The 22429-nt window shown below is 37.2% G+C and overlaps 1 protein-coding gene across 2 annotated transcripts in view; it reads left to right on the top strand.

The window, feature by feature from the left end:
* HTT (huntingtin) overlaps nt 1-22429 on the top strand; it is a 78466-nt gene that overhangs the window by 12158 nt on the left and 43879 nt on the right. Inside the window, exons 5-26 of one of the 2 annotated variants that reach the window (XM_038134686.1) lie at nt 67-146; nt 563-701; nt 935-1076; nt 2475-2653; nt 3009-3213; nt 4104-4151; nt 7248-7328; nt 7622-7983; nt 9793-9916; nt 10192-10310; nt 11200-11311; nt 11852-11992; nt 12648-12806; nt 12899-12996; nt 14436-14575; nt 15398-15461; nt 15857-15957; nt 17504-17650; nt 18657-18777; nt 19031-19107; nt 21287-21438; nt 21830-22032. In XM_038134686.1, the coding sequence (XP_037990614.1) occupies nt 67-146; nt 563-701; nt 935-1076; nt 2475-2653; nt 3009-3213; nt 4104-4151; nt 7248-7328; nt 7622-7983; nt 9793-9916; nt 10192-10310; nt 11200-11311; nt 11852-11992; nt 12648-12806; nt 12899-12996; nt 14436-14575; nt 15398-15461; nt 15857-15957; nt 17504-17650; nt 18657-18777; nt 19031-19107; nt 21287-21438; nt 21830-22032 (2994 nt within the window). The remainder of the gene's footprint in view (nt 1-66; nt 147-562; nt 702-934; nt 1077-2474; nt 2654-3008; nt 3214-4103; nt 4152-7247; nt 7329-7621; nt 7984-9792; nt 9917-10191; nt 10311-11199; nt 11312-11851; nt 11993-12647; nt 12807-12898; nt 12997-14435; nt 14576-15397; nt 15462-15856; nt 15958-17503; nt 17651-18656; nt 18778-19030; nt 19108-21286; nt 21439-21829; nt 22033-22429) is intronic. The other variant, XM_038134687.1, reaches the window with a different exon arrangement.

Here is a 22429-nt window from a genome sequence, read left to right on the forward strand (position 1 = left end):
AAAATATGCATTATTGTATAGTCATGTTTTGCATGATGAAATGTGATAGTTATATACTCTGTCTAGAATGGTGCTTCAAGAAGTCTGCGTGCTGCACTCTGGAGATTTGCTGAGCTTGCCCATCTAGTTCGGCCCCAAAAGTGCAGGTAAACACATGCTAATAATGAACTTTCCGAAGAACCTTTAAGGAAATGCAGATGTTAACAAAATGTTACTGTTTGGAAGTTTTAAGTATGTAATTAGGAGGTTGGAGGAATTGCTATCACCTTATTCTCTGAATTTATTTCATCAGTGTTTTTGTTTTTTTTTTAATGGAGTTTTAGTTCTATGCTATACATTACTGTAGGGGGGAAAAACTTGTAAAGATAATGACTTGGAATTTTTAGGTCTATTCTTCTCTTGCATTCAGAAGGTTCTTCTTTTTTTCCTATGTTCTGTGTAGCTAACAGGTACATTTTTGTATGATTTAGTAATACCACAGAACTGGAGTATGAATTAAAAGTATTTAGAAGGGTTCAGTTGTTCTGATCTCATATCAGTTTTTCTCCTGTGCCATACTTAGGCCCTACTTGGTGAACCTTTTGCCCTGTCTGACACGGATAAGTAAGAGACCCGAGGAGTCGGTGCAGGAGACGCTGGCTGCGGCGATACCCAAAATCATGGCAGCCTTCGGCAATTTTGCAAACGACAATGAGATTAAGGTACCTTTCTTTACCCTGCTAGTGCTCCCTGTTAAATCCCAAAGCATGGTGAGTTATCAGCATTGCCAGTCCCACGGTACAGGAAGCAGTGTTACAGCTGCATGTCTGAATTTAGGCACTAGTTGCCTTTGCTTGGTGTGCATGAAGTAATGCTTTGAATAAATGAAAAATACATTTGCTGGCTTCTCAGTTCACTTCTGATAAAAAGTTAAGTAAGGTGTCTTTGTTTTCAGGTTTTGTTGAAGGCTTTCATAGCTAATCTGAAATCCAGTTCCCCCACTATCCGTCGAACAGCAGCAGGAGCAGCAGTAAGCATCTGCCAACATTCACGAAGAACACAGTATTTTTATGCCTGGTTATTGAATGTGCTTTTAGGTAAGAGTCAGGGCAAAAAAATTAATTCACTTTATGTTAAGTAACATTATATGTTTTTTGATGTATCACTTTATGTATGTAAAAGGTTTTCAGGTAAAGGAAGGATACTTTGACTACCAGTTACACTGCTGATACTTTATCTGGTGTTAAGTTAGAGGAAGATACTTCTAAAGCTGTTTGTCTCTCTCTGTCTGTGCTGCAGTGCTATTAAGTAATATTGAAAAGAAGTAGCTGAGGCTTGGGAAACAAGCAGCTTGCTGGAAAATGAGGTCTAAGGATTCTAGGTGAACTTCAGGAGTCTGAAGACTTGCATGGTCCATCAGCTTGGTTGCTAGTGCAGCAGGTCTGAGATGGAGGGTACTCTGCTGTGCTCTAGGCCATGATCACATACCCTGTGACCTTTCTTAGAGGACCACCACATGGGTTCTGTTATAACTTAGAGCACAAATTAAGTGTTTTTTTTGTAATTTAAAGTGCACAACTTTGTATCAGGTATTGCTTCCTTATTTCTTCAGCTGGAAAATTTGCATGGTCTTCTGGTTGTTTTGCAAGTCATGGCAAGAGGCATCTCTGGCTGTCGGTGGAAACTTGCCTCATTTTGTCATTGGCATCTACATATTCCTTACTGTGTAGACTGTATTGCAAAAGGAGAGATGAGGAAGACCAGCAGATACATAAGGTGTTATCATGTTAGCCTTGCTGCTTTCAAGAAGTGTGAAAAATTCAAATGCTACATTGTGACTTTCCTCCCTCTAAAGTGATGGGTGATAATGTCCTTGGCAATGATGTAGAATTCAAACAGAAATCTGAATGGGAACTCAAGAATTGATTCTGAATTTTTTTATCCTTCCTGGATAGAAGGTTGTATTTTCTTCCAAAACTTATATTAGTTTGTAGTATATTTTGGGGTTGGTTGTGATTAGCAGGTAGGTATATGGAAGAAGGTTCCCAAAACAGGGCAAAGTGCAAATATCTTCCCTTAGGATAGTAGTGCATCTGTGAGCAAGGGAATTGGAGAGAGGAGACATCTGTACTTGGGAAGTGGAGAGAGGAGACAGGTGAGAGGAGCAAGAGAGTCTAGATCATTTGATGAAAGCATCAGCTATTAAAAAAAAATTCTGTTTTAATGGAGTAAAAAGAGGAAACAGGGATGGTGAGACAGGGTCCTCTGATCCTTCTCCCATGCTGCTTAATTGATTGTCAGTAGTATAAAATAAATATTTTCAAATGTTTCTGCATTTGGAAAACACTCTTAAATTGCTGCTAGGTTTTGGTTGCTCTGTTTTGTTGTTTTTTTTTTTTTTTAAAGAAGCTGTTATATGGACTACATGAAATATCATTTGTGTTGAAACTAGCCACTGTCAGTAAGTAATTTGGCCACTTTGCTTCTCCCCTCAGGCTTGTTGGTTCCTGTAGAAGATGATCGTCCTACTCTTTTAATTCTGGGTGTTTTACTTACACTAAGGTATCTCATACCTTTATTGCAACAACAAGTAAAAGATACAAGCCTGAAAGGCAGTTTTGGTGTAACAAGGAAAGAAACAGAGATTTCACCTTCACCAGAACAACTTATACAGGTAAAATATGAATAATAACCCTTACCTGGAGAGTTCTAATTGGGAGGGAAATAAATAAATCTTTATCCATCATTAGTCTGATACTGATTGATTCTCAAATTCCTGTTTATCTTGATAAATGATAGTTGGTCCAGTGAGTTGAATTATTGATAACTAATGACCAGACTTCTACCAAAAAGGCATTTAAGCAGCTACAATTGATTGACATTTCCCCTTGGAAGATTGTGGTGAAGATAATATATACCAAGCATCAGTTATTCTTAATTCATTGCTGAAATTTGATGTTGTATAGGATAAGGCACATAATATGTTCTGTCTTCATAGAGACTTATTCCAGTCCTCTGCTGGCTTTCAGGTTTATGAACTGACTCTTCACTATACCCAGCATCAGGACCATAATGTTGTGACTGGAGCTTTAGAATTGCTCCAGCAGCTCTTTAGAACACCCCCCCCTGAACTGCTCCATGCCCTGACTGCCTGCGGGGGCATTGCTCAGGTCAGTGTATCCAAAGATGAGCCTGCCAGCAGGAGCCGCAGTGGGAGCATAGTGGAACTTATAGGTAAGCTCTGCTTTTGGTAGCTGGAGTTAAAGGAATTGAACATACATCAGCAGCTCTAGTTCTCAGTGTTAGCAAAAGCATGAAGGTTAAATGAAATGTACGAAGCTATGCATGGCATTCTTTTTTCCCCAGGTACAGTAGAAGTTCTTTCCCTCCTTCTTTTAAGTGGGCATACATTTATTAATTAACGACAAACTTCAGAGGGTTTTTTTTTTTACAGTTTGTGTTGATGACTTTTTTTTTGTTACGCAAAGCAAGTTGAATATGCTGACTTTTTTTTACCCCACAAAAAGAATGTTCTTACCAATCATCTGACAACTGTGATTCATAAAAGCAGATCTAATCAGAGTTTGTATTAACTGAGAGCTCCTTGCTGAATACCAAAAGCAGCATGAAATTAAAGCATGATTTAAGCGTATCCTTAACTGTTAAAATCAGCTATCAGCTTTCTTGTCTGTGGAGTGCATGTTCTTGAAATTCTCTTTAACTGCTACATACCTGTTTCAGAATCAGTCTCTGATTGGGTTTTTGTAAGGAGTCTCTATTGAACTAGTGGGTCAGCCAATATTGCTGCTTCTGGAAGGTAAATTATTAGCTGGAAGCAATCATAACAGTGAAATTTAGAACACATGTTTGAAAGCAAACTACACACAAGTGGCACAGAATATTAAAAGTAATTTGGTGTTGAATGATCAGAAAACCTTGAACTTCAAAAGCAACGAGTTTGCTATTTCTTCCTGGCTTTGGTTTTTGTTTTTGTTTTGTTGTTGTGGGTTTTTGTTTTGTTTTGTTGGTTTTTTTTTTTGTTTCCCACTTGTGGCTATTAGAATTCCTTCATGATTTCATTAGCTCTGTCTTTGCCCTGATGTGTTACTTTCTGTGATTTGCAGCTGGAGGGGGGTCTTCATGCAGCCCTGTTCTTGCAAGAAAGCATAAAGGTGATTATTTTTGAAAACCAATCTTTAATTGCATTCCTTCCTGATTTTTTTGGGGTTGTTTTTCTCCCCCTCCCCACTTCATTGTCTTGCTGAACTTGGGTCTTCATTCACAATTGCCTGTGTTATCAGCTGAGCTTAATCATTATAAATAGCGAAAAAATTCTGATGCAATTTCTGATATTGCAATCAAGATATTCTAAAATAATTTAAAGCAATATAATTTTATTTTTACTGCAGTTCACTGTCAAAGTTATGTTGATGATTGTGATGCAGTTCTAAATTCTTAAGAGCACATGGAAAAATAATCTCTCTGAACAGGGCATTCTTCTTTTTCATGGTAATACTTAATCATTAATGTAACTTGCTAAATAGTTAACTTTGCTGGTTTTGTTAGGCCTGTTTTTTTCTCTGCAATTCACTAATGCATGTTTATGTTTGCATGCTTCAGTATGATGGTTTTTTATTTCTTTTTCTGTTCTTGATGATTATGCATTTTTGTCTTGCCTGTGTAGATTTTCTTTCTTCAATAGGTAGTTCATTTAGTAGGATTTTAAAGAGTACAGTTTGCTCTGAAGTATTCTTTTCCCAGTTTGTGCATGAAAGTACTTAATATTCAGTTGTGTGTTTACACTTTGATTTAAACCAGTCATATCACTGTGACAGAATCAATCTAGGTACAGCTGTGTAACACTTTCATCACCTGCCTTAGGTGAGCAAAATGCTGCAATGAAACTGTGTGAGTCTGGTGTAGTCACTGCAAGCATTAGAAAGCAAGAGATGTGCAATGCTGAAGAGAAAAACTTCAAGGAAAAGTTGTTTAAAACTAAGTGAGATTATATAAACTTGAAGCACCATTACAGCTTATACTTTTTCCAAATATGTCCTTCAATCTTAATTTACAAGGAATGTCATATTGAGAGAATGGGTGTCTGAAAGTAGATATTGCTGCAGCATCCAAATGTGAGACAGAATGCAACAAATCAGAATAACTACGCATATCACATGTAAATAAAAAATAATAAATTGTCCTTTAGGATCTTTGTCTTGTTGGTAGTCTTCAGTGCAACTTTGAAGTATTAATAATAGTGTAAATTCAATTAAAGTACTTGTTAAAATACAACTCTTTCACTTGATGCGAAAATGTGTATGAGTCATCAGCTTTCATCCTTTTTCAAGATTATGGTATGAAGATTTTGTGGTCTAAACAATGGCATAAACAATTTGAAGAAATCCCTTCACAGTTTTGTGGTTTTTACAGGTTTATTTTCAAATTGTGAGTTGTTCATTTCCTGTTGCTCTCCGTGTTAGAAAGGAGGGAAAAATCCAAGCCTATTCCCACTTCCTCCTTGGAGTCATTTTGCAGTCAGACAGAGTAGTGGGCAATGGATTGAACTTCTCAAGCTGTAATGCTCCTTTGTGTGTTGGGGTGTAAAGTGAGGCTGATCTACAGAATTCTCTGTTTCACATCTTTGCAATCTTGCTGCATCAGATCAGCTTCAGTTCTGAGCAGCTGGCCTGCATTGGTTCACTTGTATTTCAACTTCAGAAGATTATTTGCAAAAAAGGCTGAAAATTCCTTTTGAAAATTTCCTTTTGAAAATTCCAAAGCCTATGTTTTGAAAGCAACTTAATTGGATTTTTTTCTTGTCAGATAGAGGAAGAGTATCCTGCTGCGTGTGTTATATACTCATTCAGTACATTTAAGCATACAAAACCTCATGTGCCTAATGATTGTTTTTCAGTGTTCTCATTCTTTCACTTACTTTTAGAGGTTGGCAGCCATGGAAAGCAGAAGAACATCCTCATTTGTTTCAGTGAAATGGGTGTAAATGTGAAAAAGAATAGAGAAGAATATATTCTATTTTGTGCTTTTTGTTGGGAACTCCTAGCAGGATTTTACTCATTCAGGAGTGTGTAGTTCTCAGTTGCTGTCATTTTACATAGAAAGTATATGGAAATGCCATGTTTACTTTTCTGCCTTGTACTTACAGTTTTGAGTATCATAAATCATGCTTTTCAGAGGAAGGTAATTCTACAGTGTATGAAAGCAGTGGAGAAAAAGAAATTAATACAGAAATGTATGAATGCTTTTTTTACCCCCAGTTAACTTAGATAAGGTGTTCACCCAGAGTTTTCCAAACTTCAGTTTCTTGCATTATGAATCTTAGACTACCAATGCAGCTTGGTAGTCTGAGCAAAATGGTCCTTCTCACAGCACTTACTGTGAATCCCTCTGTCTCAGCAAGGGACTTGCAACATGTAGAAGGATGGGCTTAGCAGCTCCCTCTGCACTCCATGTGCTGTCCCATGGACAGACTTTGCAGTGCAGTTGTGTCCTTGATTGCCTTCCAGGCAGTGTGCATCTGCAGGTATCTTTCTCTTTCCACTGCCTGTAATCTAAGTAGATAATGCTGTGTGAGTAAGAGAACTCTGTGGTGATTGGGTTATATTAGAAGTGGTTCTCAAGTTTCTTATGACAAAAGCATCTCTGAAGATTTTTTTGCCTTAGTAATCTTTGGCTCTCCATGGTTGTCCATGGTTCATCACCCTGTCCTACCTGTGTTGTCTTGTGCTTCTAGTCTGCACTGTTCTTCTCCCGGGCTTTTTCTGTACTGTTATCTTTGGAGTTCCAAGCAGCCTTTGATAATTTTTGAATTATTAAGGAGGAGTTATTTGTTCTGTTAGTTGTGGTGCATTAATGCCCTTAAGAGTTGAGGGCAGACATTCAGGTGCTAGGTATCAAGTCCTCAGGAATAGCACATACTTGATGAAGCTAGTGGGATCCTAAATGTAGTCCACAAAAATAAACTAGAAGTACTAAGGTTGTAGGTAGTTTCCTGAATGGTTGCACTGGTAAATAAAATTGCTTAATTTTGTTTTCTTGTCACTGCTGCCTGTTTCTCTCCTGATGAATTAGTGAGGGACTGGATGCGCACTTTATTCATTCCTTTCATCTGTTACCTGTCATAGCTATGAAAAAAAATTATTTGGATGAACTTTTGAAAAAATAGATTTCACATCTGACTTCAGCTGTTCAACATTTCAAAAATTATAGTCAGTTTGAAAATGAAAGGTTTTTCTTATATCACTTCTTAGGTAAAGTACTTCTTGGTGAAGAAGAAGGCTTGGATGATGATTCTGAAACCCGATCTGATGTCAGCTCTGCATCATTTGCAGGTACCTGCCTTTCTCTTTAGCAGTGCAGTCAGCAAATACATTCTGTTATTGCTCTGTGCAAAATGTAAATAAATACTGCTGAGTGTAAAACTTAATGAAGTTGACTGCATTCTTTTTTTAAAGGGCTGAAGTGGCATCTTTACAAGATGCCTGTTTTCCTACCTACAGTTTACCTGTTCGATTACAGGCTTTCCTTAGCCTAGTTTATTGTATGGTTTAGCCTGTGTTTTCATATTGAGAGTGAAACACAAATTCAAGCACTGAACTGACTCATAAATGCCTGTGTTTTGCAGCTTCTGTGAAGGGTGAGATAACCAGTGAGCTGGCCTCTTCATCAGGAGTCTCGACAGCCGCGTCGGGGAGCTCAGCTGCTGATGCCACGGGCCACGACATCATCACGGAGCAGCCCCGCTCCCAGCACACGCTGCAGTCGGACTCCGTGGAGCTGGCAGGCTGTGACCTGACAAGTACAGCTACTGAAGGGGAGGAGGATGAAGTGCTCAGTCGAAGCTCCAGCCAGATCAGTGCTGTCCAGTCAGATGCCACTATGGATTTGAATGATGGCACGCAGGCTTCCTCACCAATTAGTGATAGCTCTCAGACCACTACAGAAGGTCCAGACTCTGCTGTAACCCCTTCAGACAGTTCTGAAATTGTAAGTGTGCAGCGGGCAGAGGGGGGATCTCCCTCTACTGAGGGGCCCGACATATCTCAGAGCTCTTCCATGGAGGGCCCAGACTTGGATTCGTCTCCTTACTCGTCTTCTACTTTTCAATCCTCAGCTAGTAACAGTGGAAAGGTCAGCAGCTCACACCTCTGTTGGAGAGCTTGACCTCCTTTTAACACTTTCACTTCAGCAATAATGAGAAGCTACAAAGCTGTAATCAGTGTGTTCTCTGGGTATGTCATGTGAAGGCATTACAGAAGTCACTCACTGAAAGAATGGCAATATCAAAGTCTTGACATAAATACATCCGCTTAGTAGTATATCCTTAATTTTGTATAGATATATTAATGATTGTTTTGTTGCAGGGGGTTAATGGAAGTGTTAAAGGGTGAACAGTTTATTTGGAATGTTAAAGGAATATTTTTGGAGCACAGTGCTTCACACTGCCTTCTGCCTGTGCTTTTACACTTTGCAGCACGACTCATCTTTTTTTTTTTTCCTTTTTCTTCTCTCTTAAGGATTTCTTCTATAATGGGCAAATACTGCATGATTTACAAATGTAGCAGTTACGTATCTAATAAACACCTGAAATGTGCATACAGTGTATCTATTTTAAGACATTTGTCTCTCTTGGGCAAATGTATTGCGAGGTTGTAATAAAACCAGCAAAATACAATTACTGGGAACCAGAGCAGAAAATTCAAAGGGGAGAAAATTTAGAACTTCTTAAGACTTTTTCAAACATTATCAAACTTTTGGCTCTAGTTTTCTGATAGTAATTTGGAAGAGTAATAATCTCTTAGCACTACAAAAAATAGTAAGTTTATAATCATGCTAAGCAAATACTTCTGCAACTGTGAGGATTCAAGAACCAAAGGAGTGATGATAATTGCTCTCTGAATTAATTAAGGCAGTGCAGAGGCCAAAGTGAGCAGGCATTTATTGACAAGGTGTGTTTATTGGCACAATGTGTTTATGCAAATTCTTGTCAGTTGGCATACTGTTTACAAGCAGTAATTATATGTAAAATTATCCTTTCATGATTGACAGACTAAGTGGTTGTCCAAGTTACTGACACACAAGCATTTTAATGAACAATTTCCAGGTACTTCTAAAGACAGGAATTAACTGAAAAAGTGTCCTGTGTTATGATAAAATTAGTGAAATTGTTTTTTTTTTTACTTGACTGTCATTGATCATTATGATTAATTTTTATGGTTATTTTTTCATATACCTACTGCCTATATATTGCTTTGGTTCCAAGGGTCAAACTCTTCCAGATGAGTCCATCTTAGTAGTCTCTAGTTTTGAATGAAGAAATTGAAATACTTTAAACTTATTTGTCCTTTCTTGTCCTACACAGTGTGTTCTCAGTTTGACTTCACATATCCAGGACAAGTGAGGTTATGGGGGAGTTCAACTGCAAGGGCCAAGTTCAGTTTGTGGCAGTAAAGGTGTTGATTGTGATTTGTAACTGCTGAGACAGAAACATTTGTGATGAGGGGGCAAGAGGAGCTGCAGGGGAGCAGTGGACTGAGTGTTTTACTTGGTTCCTGTTGGTAGCCAAGTTCATAGCTCAGCTGAGAGACTCTCAGATGGAGCTATGGCCTCCAATAGCCCCAGAGCTGCAGGAGGAGGGGAAGTGCTTTGGGGCTTACATGCAGCTGGACACTAATATTTATCAGGCTCATATTTGCTTTCAGACTGTTTCTACTCAGATTACTAACACTGCATGTTTCAAATCTAATACGCTGTGTAGAGATAAATCATTTTAAGCCCTGTCCTTGCATTGTGTAGGTTTTGGAGGGTGCTGAAGGACAGTATTCTGGAATGCAAATTGGGCAGCTACAGGATGAGGAAGATGAAGCTGCAAATATTCTCCAAGATGATTCGTCAGAGTCCTTCAGAAATTCTTCTCTTGGTATGTTGATAAATACAGGGGTGGGCCACACTGGTGACACCATTAGACAGGTGTTCAGGTGCATCTGCACTTCAGAGGAGTGAAGACTCATGAAATGGATATGAAAAACAAATAACTAGATAGATATGTGCAATAAGGAATATATTTTAACACTCGTGATCAATTACTTGTTTTGATCACTGCTAATTTGTTTTTCATGTTTGCATAATTAGTTTAATTAAAGTGCTTTTAGTTTGCATCTGAAATGGTATTTCATGAATTGACTTTTTCTAAAGCTCTTCAGCAGTCTCACCTGCTGAAAACCATGAGCCATAGCAGGCAGCCCTCTGACAGCAGCGTGGATCGATTTACATCCAAAGAAGATGCAACAGATGCTGGTGATCATGAGAACAAGGTGAGAACTAATCACAGTGGTCAGATTTAAAGTTCAAAACAGTGAAGTTTAAGAAAAACTAAAATTACGATTATTATGAAGTAAATTCTAGTGGTAAATGTGGGAAGCATGTATATGTGATGTACCTCGTTATAGGTTAGAGTAACTCAGGTTGTGTAGGGAATTTGAGCTACAGCCTGAACTTCATCTAACATAAGGTGAATACATAACTGTTGATATCTTAAATGCAATCACCAGCAAAGCCATACCTGGACACCCTGCTGAGAGCACAAACCCTTTTTGTCTGTGCATTACTAGGCTACACTGATATTTTCTTACTGGAAATATCTTTGTGCTGATTACTACCTGTGTAGGTAACTTCATGATCTCCTCAGAGGTTAGTCCTTGAGCCTGGTGCCATTCTAACTACAAATTACTTATATTTTTTGACTTCATCTTTGGACGGAACTGGGGTGAAAGTTTCATTTGTGGCAGGCAGAATTAGATCGGTTTGGACTATTGGGGAATTCTAAATGTGAAACTACAGAAAACAACTTAGAAATAAGATGCTTTTCTTACAAAGTTTCCAAAGTTTGATGGCAACAAGTGGTTTAGCATGCTCTTCACATGCAAACAGCAAGTCTAGATAGTTCAGAAAAATCTACAATAAAATATTTCTGTAATAAAATTGAACCAGTTCTGATACAAGATAAAAGCTTCTCCAAAGCATTGCAATTTGAGGTCTTTTTTTGGAATATATATTAAACTACATATGAATAGTATATATTCATTTTGTATTAAACCTTTAGACATTTGAGGATGTGCAGTATTTCTAAATCTTGTGCTAATATTTTTTTCCAATTGAAGATCAAATTTTCTCTGTATAAACTTTGTGATTTGCCTTCCATAGCCCTCCAGGGTAAAGGGGGACATTGGGCACTACACTGACAGAGACTGTGCTCCTTTGGTGCACTGCGTCAGGCTGCTGTCGGCCTCCTTCCTGCTCACTGGGGACAAAGGAGGTATGTTTGTCTTTGAGCTTCACTGGTTCTCTGAGTCTCTCAATGCACAAAGTTGGAAATGTGATCACTACTCTGTCTTGCTGTTGATCTCACTTTATTGGAAGTATTGGATGTTTTTCTGTGGCAGTCCCTAAGCACCATTTACATTTTTAAAAAATACATCCAGGGATGGGGACTTAACCACATTCCTGTCATGGGATATAGCTGATTTAAGGTGTTTGTTAATTTTTCCCTTTTCTAAAATCTTACTTGCCCACATGCCCATATAGTGTATTGATTTTGGAAGGAGGTGAGCTGGAAGTATGTTATGGCTGTATTTGAGTATTTCAAGTATATTTCAAATACAGTTCATTTGGGGAAAACAAAAAAGCAGCCTGTATATCATTTCTGCCTCTGACAAACTGGAGCTGCTTGCTCTGCCTTCATATTTTTTGTACAGGCTAAGCTATTTTATTTTATATAGTGTTACTAATTAAATTTTAAACAATTCAGCAACCTTTAAATACCTTCATTTTAATAATTTTTGTTTCTTCCCCGCAGCTTTAGTTCCTGATAGAGATGTGAGAGTCAGTGTAAAAGCCTTGGCAGTAAGTTGTGTTGGAGCAGCTGTTGCACTTCACCCTGAGTCTTTCTTCAGCAAGCTGTATAAAACACCTCTGGAGGCAATGGGGGAAGAGTATGGTATGTTGCAGTTCACATATCCCATTTTAATAGTGTGTTTGAGTTTTCAAATAAATGAGGCAGCATCTACACTGAAAACTGCAAACCCAGTTTGGTATTTGTGGACAAATACTGCCCAAATTGGAATGAACATGCTGTGCATGTGCTGAGGTATATTTTTTGTAGCAAGATTTAAGTTTCAGTGGATGAGCTTATAGAGCATCTGAAAAGGTGGAGCTGTTTTAAAACTATGAGTACGTGGAAGGGGTTTGTTTATTTTACAAATATTTTCTTCCAATTTAATTTAGTCCATCTTATAGATGGTTTCTAAGCCATTAGGTTCATTTTTAAAAATTAATTTGAGGGACCTGGAATGTGCAGCTGGTTTGATACATTGACCAAAATGCTTCTTCTGTTTCCCTGGAGCATTTTGTGTACTAGTTGAAATAAATCACTAGTGTTTTAAATAGGTGATCATCGGTCTGAATAATGTGATTGATATATAGATTGCATGCACAGAAAGGGATCTCAGAAGGGAAGAACTATGGTGGGCATGTTTTGGATGTGCTGATGTTGATTGTCCAATAGTTGAGACCTCCACTGTAACATTTTTATGAATCAGTAAAGTCTAATACTAGTATTTTTAAAATAAAGTAGTTGTAACTTATTTTCTTAGAGGAACAGTATGTGTCGGACATTCTGAACTACATTGACCATGGGGATCCCCAGATTAGAGGAGCTACTGCCATTCTCTGTGGAACAATTGTCAACTCCATTCTAATTAAATCCCGCTTTGATGTGGAAAAATGGCTAATAAATGTCAGAAGCTCAACAGGTAACAATTTATTTTATGGGTGTCTTTTTGTCTTTTAATGTAACATTGCAAAGCTTCATTGCTCAAAATTATTATTTTTTCTTTTTTTTTAGGAAATCTCTTTTCCTTGATAGACTGCATACCTCTGTTACAGAAAACATTGAAAGATGAGTCCTCTGTTACATGCAAACTGGCTTGTACAGCTGTGAGGGTAAGCAGTAGGAATTTACTTGCACCACCACAGATCACAGAGTTGTGATTCATTACTGGGATGCTGCTATGTGCAGATGTTTAAACATCCAGCATAAAATGATTTCTTCCTGAAGAACTTTATTGGCACTGAAAGCAATTATGTGGTTAGATCATGTAGCATTGTAATCTAATCATGATGTTTTTCATGAGAAATGTTCTGGTATGAGCTTTAATGCTGCATTAACCAACAGCAGGATGAATGCATTAGATAGGCTATCTAGGCTAAACAGGAGAGTGTGAACTTATAACACCTGGTTGTAGCCTGTATTTGGAGAAAAAATATAAATGTGAGAAATGACAAGTAGAACAGTGATTATTTTCTGAAATAATAATTTTTAAAATTGGGAAAGTGTCAGGAAAGCAAGTGGTTCAAATTGGGTGAAAGATCTCTCAGGCAATTGTTAAAACAGAGATGACAGCTGAATTGGTGAGTGGAATTTAGAGTATGTGAATTTCTTTTCTGTAATAAAATCTGTGGAAGGTGTTTGGTGAAAAAGCAGAGGGGTGAAGGAGTGAGCTTTCTTTGAGAGTTTTTCCAATAAACTAGAGCACAGACAAATCAGAGATTTAAGGACCTGTGAGGCAAAGCATAAATTTTAGTAAAATGTGGATAGTTTATGTATGGGAATTATGGTTTTATATGCAAAGAGGAGGGGCTTGTGATACAGCTGAGGGAAGGAAATCCAGGTAAGTAAATGAAGTTGTCTTCTTAACCTTCTGTTCAGCAATCTTCATGTTTGTGTGTAGTGATTTCATGTGTGACTACACTTGTCATAAGGGCTTTTTAGAAGAGCACCAGAATTGTTCAGTTCAGGCAACTTAATAATACTCCACTTTGGCTCTTGCTTTTTCTCAGTATATAATGTGGTCTGACTTTACACATTTTGGCAGAAATGTTCTAAGCCTTTTGGGTTGTTAATCCTCAAACAAGAAAGTACATTTTGTGTAGTTAAATAAGACATGGAAATGTGTAGTTCTATAACTTTTTCTAAAGGTCACACATTGTGCCTATAATTGAACATTCAGATATGGAGGTGTGACTTTTTCAAAGACTTTGGAAACCAGAACCACGTGTCTGAAAGTACCCTGTGGAAATTAGGAGACAGTTTTTGAACAGATGAGAATATAATGCTTGTGTTGTTTAGCCCTGTGAGTCCTCCTTTAGAGGATTGCCCTCTGGTCTGTGGCCTGCATTCCTCTCCAGCAGCAGGTTTTAGGAGCTCATATGGAGATGGTTTTCTGGCCTTGCAGAGTACATAGCTCTGGTGCTTATCCTAGCTCTTATGAAATGACTTTTGCTAGTATTCTATAGAAAACAGGTGTTTTTTTAATGACTTTCATTCTGCTTTTTGGAGAACCTCTTCTGTAATATAACTGAAAGTTGTTTTTTCTTCTCAGCATTGCATCATGAGCTTATGCAGTAGCAGTCACAGTGAGCTAGGTTTGCAATTGATTGTTGACCTCCTTGCTCTGAAGAACAGCTCATATTGGCTTGTAAGGACAGAACTTCTGGAAACACTTGCAGAGGTAGATTTTCGGTGAGTGTTTGTATTTTTCCATGGGTGTAGTAGCTGAAGTGCAGGGAAGTATAGCAAACTGTAACTGTAATGGCACAATTTCTTCTGAAGCATTAATGAGTTTCATAAAACCAATTGAGATCAGTCAGTCCTGTATGAATTCCTTTGTCAAGTTACCGCTGACTGCACAACCAAGCCCGATCCTAGTAACACTGTATTGAAGTATTTAATTAATTGGTCTGTTGTAACAAGTCTGCTGTAAGTGTGCAGGCAGAGAGGACCACATCATTTGGAATCTGACTTAGTTTTTCCATGCAGTTTTGTGTGTTTTTAAAGAGAAAGTCCTTGACATGTACTCTGTTATTAGCTCTCTGTAGTCACTCAGTTTCTGTTAATACTGAAATAAATGTGACTTGTTCTTTTTCTTGTATTCTCTCATTCTGTATTGGTTTTTCCAAGCTGAAAGGCAAAAGATGTTTATATGAAAATTCTTCAAGTTATCCTTAGTCATACAAAAGTGGATTCTCTGTGAATAGTGATGTTTGGAATGTGCTACTGTCTTTTCAAAATAGTCTGATGATTCTGTGCATGGGGAAAAATAATACAATTTAAATAATGGTCTTTAAATAATGTTTTTTAATGGAAGGACTGTTTTTCTTCAGTCACACTAGCCAGATAGTAGGTTAGCAAATAACTTACCTTTTCTAAAGGTTGCAAAAAGTGTTTGCTACATTTTCTCTATAGTGATGTTTTTAAAAAATAACGAAGAGAACCCTCTGAGCAGTGAAGGGAGAAGTAGCACACAATGTTAACTGATGCACTCTAAATTCTGTTTTGTCATAGGCTAGTCAACTTCTTGGAAGGAAAAACTGAGAGCTTGCACAGAGGTATTCATCATTATACTGGTGTAAGTAAATTATTTCATCAGTATATTGTGTTTCTGGAATAAGGTACCAGTGCAATTTCATCACTTTGCTTTTAAATTCTGTCAACACTGATGGCTGCTGTATTTTTTGTGTAAATAATTCACATTCTAAAACTTACTACAATTGGGAATACACTTTGGAGATTCAGATGTCTTTGTTTTCTCTGGTGTGTTTGTATGTTTTGTGGCTTCTTTTTTAACTTAAAAAAAATTGACATTTGTGTAGTTAGAGAATGTGATTGGCAATGTTAAGGTAAAGATGGTCTTGCAGGCTTGTATGACAGATGAAATCTCACTTGTTAACTCTCCTTTAACAATATGGTCAAATGATGAAAATGTTCAGTGAACTTTATTTACTGTGCTAATTTATTTTCTAGCTATTAAAGCTTCAGGAGAGAGTACTTGAAAATGTTGTAATAAGTCTGCTTGGAGATGAAGATCCAAGAGTGAGACATGTGGCTGCAGCTTCATTAGTGAGGTAGGTGTGACATTTTCATTTACAGGAAAATAAAAAGTAGTCTAGGAAGATATTTGTGTGTACCTAGAACTAAAATAATCACTTGGGTGTTTTTGTGTATATATATATATATATATATGTATATGCATGTATATATATTTATTCAAAAGAGAAATGGGAAACAAATGCATCTTTATGGTACCTGGAACATGCATCATCTGACTCATTAGGCAATTGTACTTTGCTTTCTATTAGCTATCCAATTACATTAAATTACAATCTGAGGGTATTACATTGTATTACATTCTGAGGGTCACTTTCAGTTTCAACTTCTTGAGAATAATTTTCTTCATGCTGAAGTGGTTTGTTGAGTATCCTGGCAGTGGCTGATCAACATAAAATGTTACAGTTCTACAGATTTATCCCAGCTCCCAACCACTGTAGTTTTCACATGGTCATACACAGTGGATCTTAAAACTTTTGTGCTCACTGATCATGGTGCGGCAGCTAATTTTGGTTGCAAAGCAAATGTTTGCTGTAACCTGCTACTGTTATAGTTGCTGTACAGGTAAATGTACCAAAGGGTAAGGATTAGTTGGTAGATTATTTACTGGAATTCAAAGACTTCAATTTTATGTTTAAAGAAGTTGGGCACATGTAATACTGAATTCCTGGTATATTGTATTATCAAAGGAGTTTCTTTCCTAGTTTTTTTCATACTGTTGATTGCTGTTCTTTCCTAATAACAAATAAAGGAGAACTAAACTTTTAAAGTTCTGACATTTAAAAGTGTTTATATTGCCAAAGCAGCTGAGCAGAGGAGTCATGAACTGTTGCGTCATAGAGCTTGTGGCTTTTATTAAGGGACTTGATTCTGAAATTGAGTTATTTTATTAACTGAATGGTAGGTAACAAGTTGAAGTTTTTTCTATCTTCTTGCTAACTTAGTGACAGGAGATGTGTTAAGATTGGAAAAGACTTAACCTGCCCAAGAAAGCTACTACAAGCTTGTGGAAACCCCTTGAAACATCCAGTATGGACATTCATTAGAAGTACCCTCACTGAGATTATGAAAACATGTGTAAAATAGCTTTTCATTTTACATAAGTTGAAAATACTGTTCGAGAAGACTGGATTTGATTGTATGTTTTGATGTTGCTGCATAGAAATCAGATGGTAAAAATTATTTTTTCAGTAAAAATGAATTGACACAGATACTCATGGGGAAAATATCTGGGGACATCAGGGAACAGCAAGAGAGAAGTAATCTATGTATGTGTTTGTTGTGGTATGTATGGGGAGCTATCTCCAGAAAAGACTGTTTTTTTTTTTAATTACTGTATGTCTGGAGCAGTTGCTTTGTCCTGACTTGAGCTCCTTGATTGTAATGAAGAGCAGTTATGTAAAGATAAATTCAGCTTAATGAGTTTAGGTAATAGCTATTTACAATTTGATATGTGTATTTAACATATGTACCTTGCTGAAGTGTGTATTAAGTGCATTTATACTGGGTGTTCAATAATATGTAAATAACAGTTTTTCTTTTTGACACTTAATTTTCTTTCAGGCTTGTTCCAAAGCTGTTTTATAACTGTGATCAAGGACAGGCTGACCCAGTGGTGGCAGTAGCACGAGACCAAAGCAGTGTCTACCTGAAACTCCTCATGCATGAAACACAGCCCCCATCCCACTTTGCAGTGAGCACTATCACCAGGTGTGTTACCTGCCTGGCCTTGCTTCCAAAGGAATGGAGACCCAAATTCCCTTTGCAATGCCTAGGACTGTAGTTAAATCCTGCAAATCTATGTGCTTATGAATTCCTTTTCTAGACTGTAGGAGCACCTGTAGCAGGTTTAAGCTCCACAGAAACTGACTCATGTTCAAGGAATATGCTGTGAGTTATTGGTGGTGTGCTCACACACTCAGAGTCCTTGTTTTGAGATAGTTTCTTCTCTCCATCCTGAAGTCACCCTACTTGCCCATTAAATTATAAAACCAGGTCCAGCTTTTCAAGCTAATTGTATGTATGTTACTGTTCTTCAGGTGTGTTGATCCAGGTTTATAACTCTACACATCCTGTTTAATGTTTGTAGTTGCAGAAGGCTGTACTCCCTTTATAATTTAAAAATAAATTCTAATTTTGATAGTGAGATCTTGGTGTATTTTTGCTGCCAGCTGTACTTTTTCTGTGTTATAGACAGCATGAGTTGTATGTATTTGTAGGGGTTGTTGGATTCTAGCAGTTTGTCATGAAAGTTTTTAATTATATACCTTAAGATATATGCTGTAGTATGGAAGCAATAGAACTTTGTGGATCCAGTGTTATTCTGGAGAGAAAATAGAGTTTCTGCAGCCATTATACAAACTTTGTGAGCATGCAAAAATGTTGAATCCAATTGAGCAACAGCAAAGACAACACCAAAGTTAAATTGGTGGTCATTTCTCAAGTATATGGTTAGAAACTGGCAGTTGATCTACTATTTCTATTAGCTAACAAAGAGGATTTATTTATAAATTAAATAGCATTTAATACAACCCCAAAAATACAACAATATAAGATGATATTTAGACTGTCCTCTGGTTTTGTGTGTTACAAGCAGTCTGTGAAATACATAATAGTAATTTAAGCTTAAATATTTAAGTAATAAAATTGATAATTTTTGATTGGGATGGGGGTTTTTAAGTACACGTTTTAGTGGGTATAAATGTTTTTATTTCAGAGCATACAGAGGTTACAATATGCTGCAAAGTCCAACAGATGTCACTATGGAAAACAACCTTTCAAGGGTTATTGCAGCAATTTCCCATGCATTGACAATATCCACCACAAGAGCACTTACGGTGAGTTTTCTTATATGTGAGTTTTTGTACATATGAGTTTCTTTGAAGTTTTATTGCTATGGTGGCTGACTTTTTCCTATTTTACATGCTTGCTTTTTTTTTTTTTTTTATGATCTCCTGACTACATTTTTATTTGGGGCTTCTGTACTGTGATAGTGGAGGTAGTAATAGATTTAATTCTCACTCTTAAGATACTGTGTTGATAAGTCTTCTCCTAGTGAAGCTAATTCGATTCTTGGTGTCTGCTTTTCAGTTTGGCTGCTGTGAAGCTTTGTGTCTTCTCTCCACAACATTTCCAGTCTGCACCTGGAGTGTGGGATGGCACTGTGGGTATGTTCCCTCCTTTGTTAATTGAGCTTCTGGAAGTCACATTTATGAAACAGGAGTGGATTCACTTAGGCATTGAAGCCCTGGATTAGGTATATGCTGTTAACCTTAGCTTAGCAGTTCTTTAAGAACTTTGTACAGAATACAGAATGTTATAACTTCAGGTTGTCAGGGTATTGAGTGCCAGCATTTGTCATCCCTGGAACCATGGTATTTGTCACAGGGATTGGCTGCAGCTGCTCGTATGGAAAGATAGATACAGTCAGCATCTATGAAATATGACACAGGAGAAAATATTCCATGCTTTTGAAAGGATGTTTATCTCTGGGATATTATATTTTGTAGTATCTCTTTAAAATTGGAACATTAAAATTTTCATCTTGGTTTCCTGTCTGTATTGAAAAATGGTGGGTCAAGGAAGCTGGTTCATCTTGGCTTCTGTAATAGTGTCAGATGCATTTAAATTGTTCTCATTTGGCACTCTGAACAGGGAACAGCACATTGGGTATCTATAATACTTCATTGTTAATATGATAGTCCCAAATCACTTACGTTCTGAAGAGTTTCTTCAGGATGAAAAAGTACAGCTGGCAGCCTAAAAGCTTTGGTTCTGCCTCTGACTGTTAGTGCTGTGCCATGTGAGCAGTAAAAGTAGCTACTGGAGATGTGCACCCGGAGAGCTGTTGGGTTTTTAAATAGATTTAATATAATTTATGTTGATTTTCTTTGTTGCTGTCATTGTGTCTCTTACTCTGTTTGCTTGGGAAATTTTGTCTTATTTTAAAACCAAAACCCAGACACAAAAAAACGAGCATCCCTCAGATGCTTTTCTTGTCAGCAGACCCTTGCTTCCCTTGCTGGCCCTAACTGTGGTGTACTCTGTATATGTAGTATAAAAAGTGTGGTCCAGTGGTAACAAATAAAGTAATTCAGGAGGTGAGCAATACTTAGGTGAAAAATAAAATCAATATATCTTCCACCTAGCTTAAAAATGTTGTTTTAAAGATGCATGTAATATTTATAAATGATCCAATGACATAGCCTTTGCCCTTTCCTCTGATTCCTTCTTCACAAATTTTTGGCCAGTGTTTATATGAATTTGGACTGTAATTTTATTTTTGTGGAATGATATGGACATTTATTGTTCTGGATATTAAGAATATAATAACATGGATAGCAACATGAGAATTTTGCCAAAATTCCTTCGTATCTTAAGTGTTGTTGTTCTTACGATTAACAAGTTACTGGAACTGCTGCATTCCAACTCTGTACAGCTCAACATGGATTAAGTAATGGACTTCTGACTGTATGTGAAATAAATAACAGTTGCCTGTGAAAATACTTTACAAAAACCAAAGGAAGGCACTGTAATTACCTCTGGAGCTTTATCAAAATGATAGCTGTACTTAGTGTCAGTTTAATTTTCTGAAATTCCTGTTGTCGTGTTAGACCAGAGTCTAACTATATTAGAAGGTTTTAATTATTTCAAATTTAAAAATATTTTGTAAAATTTCCAGATTCTCTTTTTTTAGAGCTTTACGTAAGGTCTTTTCCTGGAAGAAACTGAAGTATTTAGGTCTTACAGCTTTGAAGTGATGTGTGGAATTCGCAGAGTATCACTAAACATCTTCTTGTGATCTCTGCCTGCCCTTTCTTAAACTTGACTTCCACGGGAAAATCTGGTCTTATAATTATTGTCAAGGAAAATAAAGAATGCAGCAGAAAACTACCATCTTATACAGTGTTCACTCAAAAAATATAGACAATTTGGTGGAATAATTTCTTGTCACTTTAAAGCACTATCTTGTTACATTGCAATGCTACAGCTGATGTCTCCTGTCCTTGCCTTGCATATGCATGAGACTTAACTAAAGATAGTTCAGGACTGTAGTGGGTAGGAAATAAATACAGAATTCTTCAGTTTATCAGTAGATGTCACTGTAGCCTTGATATTTGCTGTTAAAAGGAAGGTAATGGCTTTAAAAAAAAACAAACAGAGTATTGTCAGGTCTCTGCTGCAAATTGCTTTTTTAAGTAGTATTTGAGTGTTAAATGTGTATTTCAGCAGCACAGATTTAATTTCATTAGATTAGCCATCTGCTTGACTGTTGGTTTTCTCAAGACTTTTAATTTGCCAAAAAGGGGAAAAAAAAGTCATGACATTCCAAAATTAAACTTCCAGTGTTTCCCAGCCAAGTTCTTCAGATGAAGCTCAGAAGGGCTGCACCATTGGTATGGCTGGCTTGGTCCTGTCTCTCCTTTCATCAGCATGGTTCCCACTGGACCTCTCAGCACATCAGGATGCTCTGATTTTGACTGGAAACTTGCTTGCAGGTAAGATAGGACAAGAAAAGTAGGATTGTCCTAATATTTTTACCATTAGGATTAGAAGGGCCATATCTCACTCTATTCTGATTGTATGCCATGATAAACTTGCAAGATTAAGCAGAAGAAATAAAGAACAAACTTGCACCCAGGAGGTTTGAAAAGAAACTGCCTCTTTGTAGCTAAGTTACAAATTTCCTCCAGTTGCCATAGGGCATGCTTAGTACAAGCTGGGTACAAAGAACTCAAGTTTTGTTGGCTTTGTTCTACACTGTGCAGCTGCTCCTGGCTTTGAAATTCTGATTGAACTTGTGTTCATATAGAGACCATAACCGTAGCTGCCTTCAAAATTTTCTGAGGCTTAATTCCAAGTTTTGTCTTCTCTTTCCTGAAATTGCAGCAAGTGCTCCCAAGTGCTTAAAGAATCCCTGGAGTGCTGAAGAAGATGCAAACCAAGGTGCTGCAAAGCAGGAGGAGCCCTGGCCAGCTCTGTCAGATCGAGCTCTGGTCACTTTAGTAGAACAGCTCTTCTCTCATCTACTGAAGGTCATTAATATTTGTGCACATGTGATGGATGATGTTGCTCCTGGTCCAGCAGTAAAGGTATATATTAAAAAAAAAAAAAAAAGAAAAAAGATGTGACTTAAATACTGTTGTGCTATAGACCTCTTCACATTTTAGACCTTGATATAGTTAAATATCTAATTCCTTGATAATGACTCCACTCTGTGTAGGAAAGCAAGTACCATGAAAAAAATGCATATTTTTCTTCACAACAGGTTTTTCTTTAGTTCTGCAGTGTTTAAAATATTACCCCAAATTTTGAGTCTTTTATTCCTGCTGACTTCACTTGAAACATTAATTCACTGAGGAGTATATAGAGTAGTGAAGTATTGGATTGTGTTGACTTTTGGGTTGGTTGGCTGGTTGTAATGCACTGAGCTCCTTTTGGAGCTAAAAATAACTCTTTTATCTTCTGAATATCCTGTAAAATATTTTG

This window comes from Motacilla alba, chromosome 4, assembly GCF_015832195.1.
Source record: "Motacilla alba alba isolate MOTALB_02 chromosome 4, Motacilla_alba_V1.0_pri, whole genome shotgun sequence".
NCBI classification, from domain to species: Eukaryota; Metazoa; Chordata; class Aves; order Passeriformes; family Motacillidae; genus Motacilla; species Motacilla alba.